At 42.2% G+C, this 14,762-nt stretch overlaps 1 protein-coding gene across 2 annotated transcripts in view; it reads left to right on the top strand.

The window, feature by feature from the left end:
• The window catches only part of GMDS (GDP-mannose 4,6-dehydratase), a 632,400-nt gene that overhangs the window by 134,853 nt on the left and 482,785 nt on the right, over positions 1-14,762 (top strand). For both annotated transcript variants that reach the window (XM_062187315.1, XM_062187317.1), the window contains exons 3-4: positions 4,075-4,162; positions 5,211-5,320. In XM_062187315.1, coding sequence (XP_062043299.1) covers positions 4,075-4,162; positions 5,211-5,320 — 198 coding nt within the window. The remainder of the gene's footprint in view (positions 1-4,074; positions 4,163-5,210; positions 5,321-14,762) is intronic.

Here is a 14,762-nt window from a genome sequence, read left to right as displayed (position 1 = left end):
GTGGCGCAGCGGGTTAACGCCTGAAGAGCCGGCATCCCATATGGGCGTTGGTTCAAGACCTGGCTGCTCCACTTCCAGTCCAGCTCTCTGCTATGGCCTGGAAAAGCAGTAGAAGATGGCCCAAGTCCTTGGGCCCCTGCACCTGCGTGGGAGACCTGGAGGAAGCTCCTGGCTCCTGGCTTCAGATCAGCGCAGCTCCAGCCATTGTAGCCGCCTAGGGAGTGAACCATCGGATGGAAGACCTCTCTCTGTGTGTGTGTGTGTGTGTGTGTAACTCTGATTTTCAAATAAATAAATCTTTAAAACAAATAGGTAAGCTGTGGGTTTCCTTTCCAGGAAAAGAGCTGTGCTCACCTCTTGTGAATAGACATGAGATATAGGAATTGTTCAGTTATCCCTGGGGGTTCCTACTGTACTTTCATGATCTATGAAATATTTTTTTCCTGGGTTGTTTGTTGCTTATCTCGCAAGCCTTGACACTTTGATTTGAGAAAGGACAAGATACTTTTTGTGGGTTTTGTTTTGCAGCTACCCTGAGTGTCAGCGGGACTGGCTGGCCGTGTGGCCCTTTAGCTCCCCATCTCCACCCCCACTAGCTAGCTGTGTGATCTCAGGCAGTGCCCTCCTCTGTGGAGCAGGAATGATAATGTTAAGTTTATTGTGGAGATTAAGTGGTTCAATACCCATTGAACCCAGTGCCTGGCATTTTATCACTGCTCTGTGCATGTTAGCTTTTGGTATTGTTTAGATAATCTTTACTTTTCAGAAGGTAAGTGACGTTAACTATCCCTGGAAGGTATCCTTTCCTGCAAGAGAAATGTTAACATTAAAGAATTTGGAGGGCTGGCACCGCAGCTCACTAGGCTAATCCTCCACCTGCGGCCTGGCACCCCGGGTTCTAGTCCCATTTGGGGCACCAGATTCTGTCCCAGTTGCCCCTCCTCCAGTCCAGCTGTCTGCTGTGGCCTGGGAAGACAGTGGAGGATGGCCTGAGTGCTTGGGCTCTGCACCCGCATGAAAGACCAGGAGAAGCACCTGGCTCCTGGCTTCGGATCGGCACAGCACCAGCCGTAACGGCCATTTGGGGGGTGAACCAACGGAAGGAAGACCTTTCTCTCTGTCTCTCTCTAACTCTGCCTGTCAAAAAAAAAAAAAAAAAGAATTTGAAGTCCAACATTGATAATTTTCTGTTTTTCTGATTTTAATAAGTAATGAAGTATTTCTCTGTTATATTGCTTAAGTCAAGTCTCGGTTTTGAAGTGAGACTTATTTTGTTCTGACATCCAGAGAACCTGAAAGTTTTCCTTTTCATCACCTAGTTAAATGGAACGTGAAATTTGTTTGTCAAAACACTCATTTCCATTTAAGACCTTAGTTTTTCAGAACTGTATTTTGCTTTGAACTGTACTTTCATAATAATTTTGATTAAGTTTATATAAAGTCAGATTCAGCTCATTTATCTTTTCAGCTTGGTTTCCTACCCCTCCTCTCTTTTTTCTCTAAAAATCCTTGTACAAACAAACAAAAAAAGCTCTAGCTATATCCCTTCTGTAAAGAGAAAGCTGCTAATCTCAAATTCTTAACTACATTATGCAGTTTGCACACATTTTGGCTTGTCTTAAAGTTTGTATTTCACCTGTCTCAGAAAAAGACAGACTCAGCTTTCATTAGCTCTTGGAATAATACCTGTTGTCATGGACTCAGCGTTTGGCAGCCTGCTCTTTCCCTGTATACATGTATTGAAAGTTGGGCGTGAGGGGAAATTAAAACTTTTTTTATTAAAAACAAAACTAGTGCTTCATGCTTTTGGTTTGTAAATGTGACATTAAGGTCCTATGCTTCTGACTTTGCTGTGACTTTGCTTTTCACACTGAATTCATCACGATCACTTAATATTTTTATCAAAACCTTTACTGTTTTGTGGAACTTTTGTTTTCTCTTTATTTTTTATTTAAGGTTTTTATTAATACATTAGATTCCAAGGGTCACAGCAAATGTGTGAAATTACCAACAACACAATTCTCATCCATTCTTGTGTTAATGTGACATTAATACAAAGTATGGATTCAGTGTAGTTCATAGATACAATTATAATGATACTTCCTTTCTCTCTGTGTTTTTCTATAAAATGTATTTGTACTTATAAATCACTTTTCTGTAGGTTTTTTTTTTTAATTTTTCTGAATGGCAGCAAACTCTCATCTAACTGGTTTACTCTTCAAATGCCTGTAAAAGCTGGGGCTAGAGCCAGGAAACAAGAACTCAATCCAGATCTCCACAGAGGTGTCGGAACCCCACTACTTGAGCCCTCTCCCAGGGTCTGCCCTGGTGGGAAGCTAGAATCAGGAGTGCAACTGGGACTTGCACCAGGCTTGCTGACATGGACACGGCAGCTTAGCCGCTGAAGATCCACCTTTCCTTTTGTTTTTGACTCTTAGAATATGTGAATTTTCTAGAATCCAGTAACTAGGAGAAGATAGCCTAAGCAGTAATAATATTATTCTTTTCATCATCCAAGGTAAATTTTCTCTTTTTAGAAAATAGATATTCCTCTCTATCCAATAAAGCAAAGCATGTACATTTGAGAAACCTGTATTTCAGAAATAACTTAGGTGGTAAACACTAGTTTTGCTGTGTTTAAATATATATGAAATTTCTTTTTTTCATTTAAATTTATTGTAAGCAGATTTTTCTTTATAATTGGAGCCCATGAAGTAGAATAAATTCTGATCTGAATATTAGTGTTATTTTCTCCATTTTTAAATTAAGAAATGAATATGTATAGCCAAGTTTCAATTTAATGTTTCCTAGATTTTTAATATTAGCCTCTAAAATGGCAAGCAGGTTTGCAATGTTCTCTTCTTGAAATATTTTCATGTTTACCAGCCTTTTTTGGGTTTCGTTCTTTTGGAAAATAGTGTTGATGAGTGCTTTTCTCTTTGGCTAAAACAGCTAACCATCAGGATTATTATTTGGGTGTGCTGTGCCTTTTGCAGAAGTCAGTTCCTCGTGTATGCCATATAAGATGACGGTGACATTTCTTTCTGTTTGAAAGAAGGTCTTATGTGCTTGTAATTTCCCCCTTGCATTTGGAATACTTGAGTCATGCCAAGGATTAATTTTAGTTTGAAATAGACAGAAAATGATTGAGTTAAAATATAGAAGTGTATTCAGCTGCAAATGAACTTACCCAACATGAGAAGGAACACGTCTAAAATAAGTCACGGATTAAAACTGCCACCAGTAGAACTGGAACTTGGGCAGCTGGTGACATAAGCTGATGTTAGCGTTGGCAGCACAAAGGGCGCAGTCTTGACACAAGGAAGTGGGACTAGGTCTGGAACAATTTCCCTTATGTATCACACACAAATAGTCTTTTCTTCAGTATCAGACAGGTATGCATTCCTGTTCCAACCACTTTCTCTCTCTCATACTTAACATGGTTAAGTCAAGATTTAACTACAAAAAAAATAGAGTCCTTTCTTCATCTAAGTTTTCAAGTCTGATAACCAGTAGAATGTGTGAATCTTTTCCCTAACATGATGCTGTTTAGCCTTCTGACTTTTCTACACAGCTGCATGACAGCAGCTGCCTTCTGATTATGTCTGTGCCCCAGCATGCACAGCACTGGGGGGTGTGGGAAGAAGTGGCTGCCTTGTGCCTTGCGTTCATCAGGCCACAAAGCTGTGGCTCTGATGCAGCCTCCCGCCGTCTGTCTGCAGTTTCAAATCAAGGAGATATTTTTGTCAGCAGTAGGGCTGTAAGTGTCTGTGTTTGGAAAAGCAGACATGAATATCTACAACTAAGCGTGAAGTCACGTAATTATCTGGTACTTTTGTGGAGATTGGCCATAAAACCACCCAAGAAAGGAAGAGGTAGAGTGATGGTAGCTGGTGGGTAGTGGTTGAGCGGGAAATATGCAGTTGAACTGTATGTAGTAATTTCAAAAATAATGTTTATAAATTATAGTTTTCCACAAAGCTAGACATTAACAAAAGAATGTTTGAGTTTTCTTTGTAATCCTCATTGCATATTTATGAATTACTTTTATCTTTCTACACTGCAACAACTCAGGTCCATGGGATTGTACGGCGGTCCAGTTCCTTCAATACAGGTCGGATTGAGCACCTGTACAAGAACCCCCAGGCTCATACTGAAGGAAGTGAGTGATTTTCTTTTTCTGCCATCTCTTTCTGTGACTTCGTATCTTTAGAGATGTTTTCAAATGTCATTTTTCTCAAAGTCTATCAAGTCACCATTACTTACCCATGAGTTACTATAGTGAATGTGGCTTGCATGCTTTGAAAGCCTGTGTTGTCGTTTGCTGCCCTAGGCTGTGGTGTCATCTTGGGTTGGCTGTTAGCAGGGTATTGTGTAGGTGACTCAGACAGACCAAGGGCAGACATGCCTTTGATCACGCTCCTCCAGGTGTCCCTGTCCCCGCAAGGAAAAGCAGGTCCCCCCTTTGCTTTTTACGTTTGGTCCAGTTAAACAGTCACTGTTATCCGTGCTTTACAGATATCTTCAGAGGGTATACACATTGTTACCAGGTTTTCTTTTTCTGAATCTCCCTGTTCTATAACACAGCTTACACCCTGGAGCCCGAATGTGTGTTAATTGTGTAACATCTGTCATTATGTTAAGATTTTTTAAAAGTTCGTCTGAGTTTACCCCTACAAATCCTTTACAGATGTAGGCAACATGTGCAAATTTCTTTTTACTTTATAGCTTCTTTTATTTATTTATTTATTTTATTTGGAAGGCTGAGTTAGAGACAAAGGTGAGAGAGAGAGAATGAGAAAAAATCTTTTGTCCTTTGGTTCTCTCCCCAACTGGCTGCAACAGCAGGCTGAAGCCAGGAGCCTGGAACTCCATCTTTGTCTCCCACGTGGGTGGCAGGGGCCTAAGCACTTGGGCCATCCTCCACTGCTTTTCCAGGTGCATTAGCAGGGAGCTGGTTGAGAATTAGAGCAACCAGGACTTGAACTGGTGCTCACATGGGATGGCAACATCACAGGGGACAGTTTAACCCGTTGTGCCCCAACACCCACCCCACTCTATGGTTTCCTTAAAGTTGACAGTATCCTTTGCTGCCTTAGAACCATTTCTATATTGACCCTGGTTTAAAATTCATATAAAATTTTAGATATTTAAAAAATTGAGCTTATGTCACTTTGTTCTGTGTAACGGTATGTTTTTGAATTCTAAAGACATGAAGTTGCACTATGGTGACCTCACTGACAGTACCTGCCTTGTGAAGATCATTAATGAAGTAAAACCCACAGAGATCTATAACCTTGGAGCCCAGAGCCACGTCAAAGTAAGCCATTTTCACGATCATGATTCCTCTGGCTGTGTTCCTGCCCCATCTGTGCTTTGCAACCACTGAGCATGGTCTTCAGGGTTAGTTAGTAGTGTTCATTTATTTTGGATTGTTCCTACAGACATGAACCCTGATTGGACATGTTTTCTGCCATTTCAGATTACGTTGTGAATGAAGTGTTTTGTTACAATTTTGGAAGGGGTAACTAAATAATATTTCCATTTTAATACTAGTATTTTGTATTGGCTGTGTTATCAGCTGGGAGAGTACTTTTTTCAGACCCAATAAGATGGTAAAATAAGTTGAATTGACTGTTTTTTTTCTATTGTGAATGGTTGTCATTACTGGCAAAAAAGTCTTTTTTAGCCTCTGTTCTTCCTCAGGTATATAGGAAGTGTTGATTTCTTTCATTTTGTTCAGGTTTTCTGGTAGTCTGTCCATTTTCACTTCAGTTCTTTCTTGAATGAATCCCAGTAAACCTGGGAAGGCCAGGGATTCCGTGGCTGTCTCCTGCTGCTCACTTGAGTGAGTGAAACCTGAAGCCAGGGGTGATATGAATTCTGCTTGGGTACTTATTCAGTCATGGTAGTTAGTAGAGCTTAGAAATCAAAGCAAATAACTGAGTTTAAAAAGCCAAAAAAAAAAAAAAAAAAAGCCCAGAAAAATCTATCAACAGTACTTGCTGTTAAGTGAACAGTACAGAGGTTTTGTATCAGAAAGTATTTACTGTGATTTTCTGTTCCTCCCTGTCGCCGACTTTGCGTGGAATAGAAGCTGTATGTCTTTTTATAGACCTCTGCTGGTTTAAAGAGATGTCATTAAGTAGGTGCAGTGCAACAGGTGAATATGGTGAGACAAACGTGTGAGAAGCTCAAGCTTGTGGTTGATAGCAGATTAAAAACTGGTTGTCTGCATAATGCATTTTTCTCTTAAGTGTTAACCTTGAAGGAGAACCACACATTGGTCTCTAAGGACACCATGTATCTGCCTGTGCCATCAGTCAAACAAACAAACAAAAAAACCCTTTCTTAATCTCTAAGGATTCTCTTCTATATCTAGGCTTAAAATTTGCTGTGTGGAAGTATCAGAGTCTTTGGGTTGGAGCAGAGCTGTTTGTCGCTCTGTTTTCCCATTTGGAAGAGTCTCCTGTGCATGGTTTTCCGTCTTCTTTCAACAGCAGTGACCACTCATCCCAGGAATGAAGACTGTAGCTTCTCCTGACTGAGGCCCTGTCTTCCACGCAGTCATTCGCTGTGCTGCTTCTTGGCCAGCTGTGAGAGTGTCTTCCAGACGAAACAGGATGCTTCGTAACAAACACTCTGTGACTCAGTTTCCTTAAGATTAAGAAGTCTCCTTTGTGGTCGTGGAGACTGTCACCTCCGGCAGCTATAAGCTGGCGTGGCAGGAGGATGCAGGACACTTTATGCAGGCTTCTCCTTTGCTTTTAGTATTCAGTGGGCTGGTCCTTTCCTTTCTCCAAAACACCTTGGTGACTCAGTAGGTTACATTTCTTTTTAGTTGCAGTGAGCATAATAGTGTTGGTTATTATTCCAAAGACTGGTAATGTACTGTAATAGAAAATTTAAGAGATTGAGTTGATTCCTCCTAGGTTGCTGTGTATGTGAAACTTATTTTGCTTTTATCATTTTTTTTTTGGCTGCATTTCCTAAAGGTCGGTTAACAGGCATAAATGATGCTCATGTGAGAATTTTGGTTTGTCACATTCTTTAGTCTCTCTACAAGTAATTATTGAGTGCATACCTCCTACGAGGTTCTCATGCATGGTACAGTGGAGGACAAAAAGGTGTGTGGAGGGTTGCAGTGTTGCCCGTTAGTAGCAGCAGTTTATGGCAAGTAGAGGCTGGCCTGATGCCTTTGACTGTTTGGTAGAGGGTGAGAAAGAACTTCTTTCTGAGGGGTTGTGGAGGTTTCCAGGAGGGATTCACATTGACTTTGGTCCTGGAGTATAAGAAGGACATGGACAAACAGAGAGAGTCGGAAACTGAGATTTGAGATGGAGCTGGTAACCTAAACCAAGAATTGGATGTGAGAAAACTTGGGCTGTGTTTGCCACGTGATGAGCATTCTGGATTAGCTGAGCAGGAAGGATGTCAAGGAGAAATGGGAGGTAAGGCTGGGCTGTAAGCTGGGCTACATCCAGGCAGCTGCTACATGATCTGAATAGGAGAGGAGTGTATTTGAAGATGAGGTTGAGAAGTTAGGATCTAGAGAGAGGGCTTGAGAAAAGATGCAAAGCTGTTGGATGATGGTGGCATTGGAAATGGGGAGAAGGAAGATGGTGGGCGCCTGGTGGAGCCGACTCCTCTGTGTGCTCACATGGTTACCAAGGTGGTGCTACAGTGGGGTCAATGTGCCATGCCCAGGCAAGCAGGTAGTTGATGGAGCCACAGCGCTAGGAATAGCATTTGAGGAGGGACTGTTGCAGCAGGGTAAAGAGAGTGAGAAGTTCTTTTTGGACACCTTTTACTGTCAGTACTTGTACATTCAGGTAAAACTGGTCATGAGGTAGTTTAAAATACATTGTGATGTTGAGAGAGATTTGGGGTACAGAGGTGTAAATCCAGGTTTTGGAGTTCTCGAGGTGCCAAGGTTAAACTTTGGGGACATGCCTGTGGCTAGAGGGTGGTAGGAGAAAGAGGAGGGCTGATGACAAGGACAGAGGAGATGGGGTGGTGGTGGGTGGGAGTGTGTCACAGAAGTAAGGGGGGGATGGGTCTAGGCAGAGGTCACAGGCCTTCGCGGTTGGGCTCCGGAGAATTTGCAACTTTTAAAAAGAGCATATTGGTGCTGGGACAGAGGGGAGCGCCAGAGTGTGGAGGGCTTAGGAGCTGAGCAGTCCCAAGTGGAGTGCACATTGAGTGGATTCTTTTATAGAGTGATGAGAAAACACGATGGATAAAGCTTAAGTCAGCATCTCCCGTTGATGGCTAGTCCTCTCCCGGTATCTCTGATTCCTTGGGTGCAGGGTGAGGTCTGAGGCTTGCGTTTCTAGTATGTGTCTAAATGGTGCTGCCCCTGACCTAGGGACTCCCCTTTGAGAACCACTGCTTTATTCTCGAGGTTTTGTAAATTGGTTTATGCATATAAAATACGTACCTTCACCACATTCTCCTTGGAGCTTCCCTATTCAATATACCAACTTTTGAGTGTGATCTGTAATAGTCTTGTTGTTTGCCAGTTAATGGCTGTGTGAGCTCTTCCTGCACACGACTACATGTACAGTCAAGAATGATGAGAATGGAAGGAATCTGAAGAGAATTTGATAGATGCTTGTGCCAAAGTTCTTCACATTCAGAAGTTCCTCTTTCTCCCCAACCAAGTGCGTATTCTGAGAGAATAAATACTTCTGGGATCCTCCCAGCATTTTAGAGCAGCAGTATGAGTATTGGCCATTTTTAGCCTGTCCTTTAAAATTCCATGTTTCATGCCACTATTTATGCTTGACCTAGATGTAGATGGTAGATGCTCAGTCATGGAAAGAGAGGATGTGGGAAGGGGACTGGGCTGGTGGCTCCGACTGTTCACCCGCCTGCCTGCTGAGCGAGTGCTGCTGGGCCCTCTGGCCTTTCATGGTTCAGCATATTGCTTCCAATTGTCTGCCTCTGTCCAGAGCAGCTTATTACGGTAATAGGATGGAAAACACATTCTACTCTTTTTAGTTAATTTCTTTGTAACAATCAGCTTTGTAAGATTTATTGTATTCATAGACAGTAGTTTTTTTCTTAAAGGAAGAAGTTCTTTTCTGACAGTGGAATGCTTATAATAAGAGTAATTCAAATAAATTTCTTATTGTTTGGTGCTTTGTTTGAAAAAAGGTTCTAATATTAGCACATTTTGCATTCAATTTTGAATCCGTGACTTGTAGACTGGACACTGTTTGTGTTGGCATCTCTTCGGGAGGGATAAAGTCTTCTATCACTCTCACTTCCAGTTAATTTGATGTGGGCTATGGTATGCTAAAAGTAAGGAAAATAAAATAATAGGAAGTTGGTCTGGTTTCCTGTAGGAAACCAATGGAGATGAAATTGGTTCTTGGAATAAACCCACAGCAGTCTGGGAAGTCCTGACTGAAGACATTTTTCTGAATCATAAACAGAAAAATTATGACTCATGAAATAGGTCATTGAAAGGCTGATTTGATCTTATGTGGGAGAAAGTGAGAGATGACTGAAATGTACTAGTTATTAAGAGCAGCTAGACCTTGCTTGATGACGTCATGTAAGCAGGAACAAATTATTCAGCAAGTACTGCTGCCGATTTTGTTGAAGAAAATGTTTTAAGAACCTTTTACTGTTGTTTTTAATCTCTTAACTGTGTAAACAATCGTGTTTCTTTTTTCTTTTCTTTTCTTTTTTTTTTTTTTTTTTTTTGAGACAGGCAGAGTGGATAGTGAGAGAGACAGAGAAAGGTCTTCCTTTTTGCCGTTGGTTCACCCTTCAATGGCCGCTGCAGCTGGCCCATCACGCTGATCCGAAGCCAGGAGCCAGGTGCTTCTCCTGGTCTCCCATGTGGGTGCAGGGCCCAAGGACTTGGGCCATCCTCCACTGCCTTCCCGGGCCATAGCAGAGAGCTGGCCTGGAAGAGGGGCAACCGGGATAGAATCCGGCGCCCCAACCTGGACTAGAACCCGGTGTGCCGGCGCCGCAAGGCGGAGGATTAGCATGTTGAGCCATGGCACTGGCCTAACAGTCGTGTTTCTTATCTGTTCCACATTCATTACTGTCATGGTCTTGGGTTTGCCCACTATTTCTCCCAGCTTTCCTGGCAATTTTACATCGCTCTTGAAGCTGTAGTGATTTTTTTACAGTGTATTACTTACCCTTTTGTCTCAGCATCATGTTGAAATTACTCTGAGTTTTTTCTAAGAAATGAGAATTATGTAGTTGTGGAATGTTAGAGCTGGAAGGAATGTTCAGAATAATGTAGGTTTTATTTTGACAAATGAAGTCACCTATACGGAGCCAGCCGTCTGGTTATTGGGCAGTCTGGGATTGGGACTTCGGTCTCCACCTTCTGTAACTGAAAGATCGTTTGAGGGAAGGACCCTCTCTAGTACCCTCGAGTACTGCTTACACCTCATCTTACTTCCTGCGTTCCCCTCTTGTCTGGGGGCTCTTCCCGAGCTCATTTGCCCCCCTTGTGTCTTTAGTGGACCCAGACAGTCACTTGCTCTTCTCTTTATGGTTTTGAGAAGGATTTTCAAATCCGTGCTCAGTGTTTTCTTCACCTTTCTCTTACCAGTTCGAGTAACTCCATGCTTTCCAACCCTATGATTATCTTTATTATTGTCCCTTTTGGTTCTCTGTATGTTGTTTAATTTTGTTTCAAGTCGGGTCGGAGGCCCCAGTGCCCACGAGGTGAGCTGGGATTTCCTCATAGCTGTGCGGGACCGGTGAGCAGATTCTGAACGTGGAAGCCCGAGGAAGCTGAACCTAAACAGCCTCAAGGCAGGACCTGCCGCTCAGGAAGTTAGTCGAAAAGCAGGGTTGCATGGGAGCCAGGGTATGAGTGTGCCAGTGGCCGTGCACAACTTAGTATCACTGAGAGACGAAACAGAAAAGCCAGTCCTGGGAGTGAAGTTGGGAATAAAACAGGCATGGGAATTAAACCGCTGGCCCCTGGGAAAAGGCCTGAGCAATTTAATGACCATGTTAAAAAATCGTCATCTCCAGTGGTGTGTGTGTGTGTGTGTGTGTGTTTAACTTGCAATTGTGAGAATTGAAATTTATAGCTTGATAGCTAGCTCCATATTCTACCCAAGGGAGCCTGAACCTCTTGTGGCAGCTGTAATTGAGAGGGTGGTGGGTGACTCCATGCATTGGGAAAATTGCATTATGGTGGGGAAGGGCAGGTGCCTATAGCTGAACATCTGGTTAGTGCCTGACTAACCCAATTATAGAACAAAACAAAATTGCAGCAGTGTGACCCTTTACCATGTAATTATAGCCAGGGTAGGGGGTGGCCCATTAAAAACCCAGAGCAAACAGCAGAGATGCACTGTTCTCAAGCTCTTGCTCATTCATTTGTTTATCTTGGCCCCTGGGGAGCCTGGTGGGGAGGAGTCAGTGGAGCAGGAGAATGAGGAGTGGGCAGGGAGCACAGCTGTTGCTGTTGGTGGGTGGGTCAACGCCTGGCTCTCCAGCCCCCACAGTGGCGTGGCAGAGCTCATCATAGTCACATCACTGGGTGTGAACAGTCAGCTCCCTTCCCACCCCCATTGCCACCTTTCACCAGGCTGTGCCCACAGGACATGGTGGGGAGACCCAGGGCAGGGGGAAGCGATGTTTTCATGAGAAGTTGTAGTACAGGCCAAGCCTCTCAAATAGGGGTGTGCCTCGGAATTCTGGGATGTGTTCAGAAACTGCACGTCTCACATCCAGGTCCCCCCAGAGCGAGGGGTTTTCCCTGGCAGCTAGTCCTGGTCAGGTCACACATCAGCTGTGTGACCTTGGCAGAGCACTCAGCCTTTCCTCCCCGCTTCCATTTTCTCATCTGTGCAGTGAGCTCCTGCCTCTGCTTGGGGTTGCTCTGCGTGGTTTTCACCCTACACTCTCCCCAGATCCTTCATCCATCCTGTGCCCGCAGCCCTGCCCGGGCTTGACTCAGGTGGCAGCTGCTCACTGATGCCCTCCTAAACATTCTGTTTGCAGCGGAAGCTCTGCTGGGGTGGTGGTACCCTCTGCCCTCCCGAGGGAGCAGGCTTTGGCTATCCTACCTCCCCACCCCCAATCCCAGTCGTTCTCTGCTCACAGCTTTGGCAAACAGGAGGCAGATCATCCCGAGAACCGGGTGGGTGCACTGCGGTCTCATGGCCAGTTACTGCTCCTTCTGCCTGGGGTGAAGGCTGCTTCTTGCCTTAGCTGCTGTTTAAAATCATGTGCAGGAATACTTTTCTCCTTCAAACGCCTCTAATTCCTGCCACTGCAATGTTAGCTTGTTGTGACGTAAGGGGGAAATGATGGTTGGGGCCTTTGTTTTTTATTACATGGGCCATAGAATTCTGAGATGGCAGAGGTCTTGGCGGTGAGCCGGCTCAAGCCCTTCTTGCACAAGTGCCTTCCTGGCACTGCCAGCTGATGAGCAGCCAAGCTCTGTCCAGCCCAGGAATCAGCTCTGTGGCCACTCAGTTCCCCTGTCCTGCTTAACTAAGAGAGGAGAACTAAGGGAAGAAAGGTGTGGTTGAACTCTGAGAGCAAGAGACCACAGAACTCTGATGTTTGAAGGTTTACCCACCATTGCCTACAGTGAAACAAAATTTAGGTTGAAGTTACAAACACTGTTTTTCCTTGCTAGAGGCAACTGGTTATAATTAATATCATATGAGAAGTGTTTGTGTAGCTAGGTGAACTCCTAAATACAGCAGTGCAAGGTGCAAAGTGCAGCACATCAGTGATACTAAATAAAATTTATGTTTAGGAAAAGTAGAAATCCACAGTACTGACTCATCGAGAGTAATAGCTTTTTTTTTTTTGGTTAGGATTGTACAATTCGATTCAATATTTTTTAGGTTGAGTGCCTGTACTATATTAGTAGATAATTAAGTTTCGTTTAAACTCTGTGAGGATAATAATTGTTGCCACTCATAGAATCAGAAGATTTGTTAGTTTTATAATTAGAATGAGCAGTTTGCTCCTATCTGTATAATTTTTTAAAGAATTTGCCAAGTCAGTTTTATTATTATAAATATTAACAAACCTGTTTTCTAATATTTAAAAATACTGCTTTAGTTCTACAAATCCATTTTTATTCATGATAAATTATAATTCCAAATGGGTCTCCTAAGGTAATTTACTTTTTTTGATACATAAATTGAAATAGCTTATACTCAGATATTAAGAGATTTAAAATTTTTATATGTAATTCTTAGATGTGTTCGAAGCAACATAAAATCCCTTTAGTTTGTTATCAAATTATGAGTGTTGAAATAATAAGGATTTCTTATGAACAGACTGCTTTACTGGGTAAAGAGCAGTGTGTACAAGTTTGAGAACCTGAGGGTCGATTGGGAGTGTCTGCCTACAGACCTCGCCTCTGTGTGGATGGATGCTGTCTGCCTCGTGTCTGTGTACAAGGACAGTTTCTGCTTCTGGAAAACGGGGCTCCCTGGCGGCTCTCAGTGCCCTTCATCTTCAGGGTAGATGCAGCGGGTGAGACAGATCCTGGTGCTCAACAAGATTTGTGTTTGCTTTGGTTCTGTTCCTTCTGATCGGCCCTGCTCTCCCGTCCCCTGTGCAGGGACAGCCCATGATATTTCATACAGTTGGTTACCACTGTAGTTTAAGGGCAAAACTGCATCATAAAACTTTTTCCATTTTATAATTTAATATTCTATCTACATAGTGTAAACTTCACTGGTGTAAACTAATAAAAGTACAGCTAGCTGGTTCCCACGGTTCTTGGGAAGAAGTTAGCATGTTTGCCTCTTCTATTCATGAAGGTGGGTGGGGGTGCACTTTGTTGGTGGGTCCCTGTGTGTCATCTGGCGCAAATTCTTCCTTGGAGCCTGTTTCAGATTTGAGCAATTGAATTCAAATCTAAAACCACCTAAAAAGTCCTTTATAGTCCATTAAGTATTTATGTGAGAGAGAACACTCTATGAAAGTTCTCCTCTCCCTGTTCAGACAGAGTGTTCTGTTTTATTAGATCTAGGTGGTATTGTAATTTTGATAACAGCTAATAATGTTTGGAATTTTGCTTATAATTGGTGGACCACACAAAGGTATGTTTGTTGGATTTTGCACTCTTAATTTACTCACAATAGTAGCTTGTTTATTATATAAAATCTAAAGTAATATTAATTAGTATTACAACAATTATTTTCTGGGTATGAAGTTCCAGTTTATGCAGCCAGTTTGAGGTTTAGTGCATTTATGAACACAAATGGTGAACAGTTAGTAAGTCAATAAATGCAATATATGTGAGGCTTTTTGTTTATGCTTTTAATGATGAATGAAAATGGTTTTTAGGATTTCCTCTTTTAGAATATGTGATTTGCATAAATTAATATGCAGGTATAAATAATACCTTGTTTAAAAGTGTAGTTAGATATATTTCCATCACCTCCAGCTAAGTGTAAATTTAGAAAATTAAACTTTCATAATTTCTCTTTTTAAATGATCTAACAACTTGGTGTTAAGTGCGATCTTTATCCTTTTAGAGCAAATAGAATTTATACAACTTATTTTGTTAAAGTTGGCTCCTTAGAGTTGAAATGGTTAAGGAAATTAAATCCTTTCTAGTCCAGAGAAATTTAATGCTTTAAGAAGACTCTTATCTATTAATTCTTACTGTAAATCATTAATTGGATACCTTACCAGTGCTAGCAAGAAATAAATTATAAGAAAATTGTTTTAATGTATCAAATTTGTTTTGTGTAACTATGTCTAACATCTAGGATAAGTAGGAATCATTGTTACTC

This window comes from Lepus europaeus, chromosome 3 (genome assembly GCF_033115175.1).
Source record: "Lepus europaeus isolate LE1 chromosome 3, mLepTim1.pri, whole genome shotgun sequence".
In the NCBI taxonomy this organism is placed as follows: Eukaryota; Metazoa; Chordata; class Mammalia; order Lagomorpha; family Leporidae; genus Lepus; species Lepus europaeus.
This window is presented reverse-complemented; position numbering and strand designations above follow the sequence as displayed.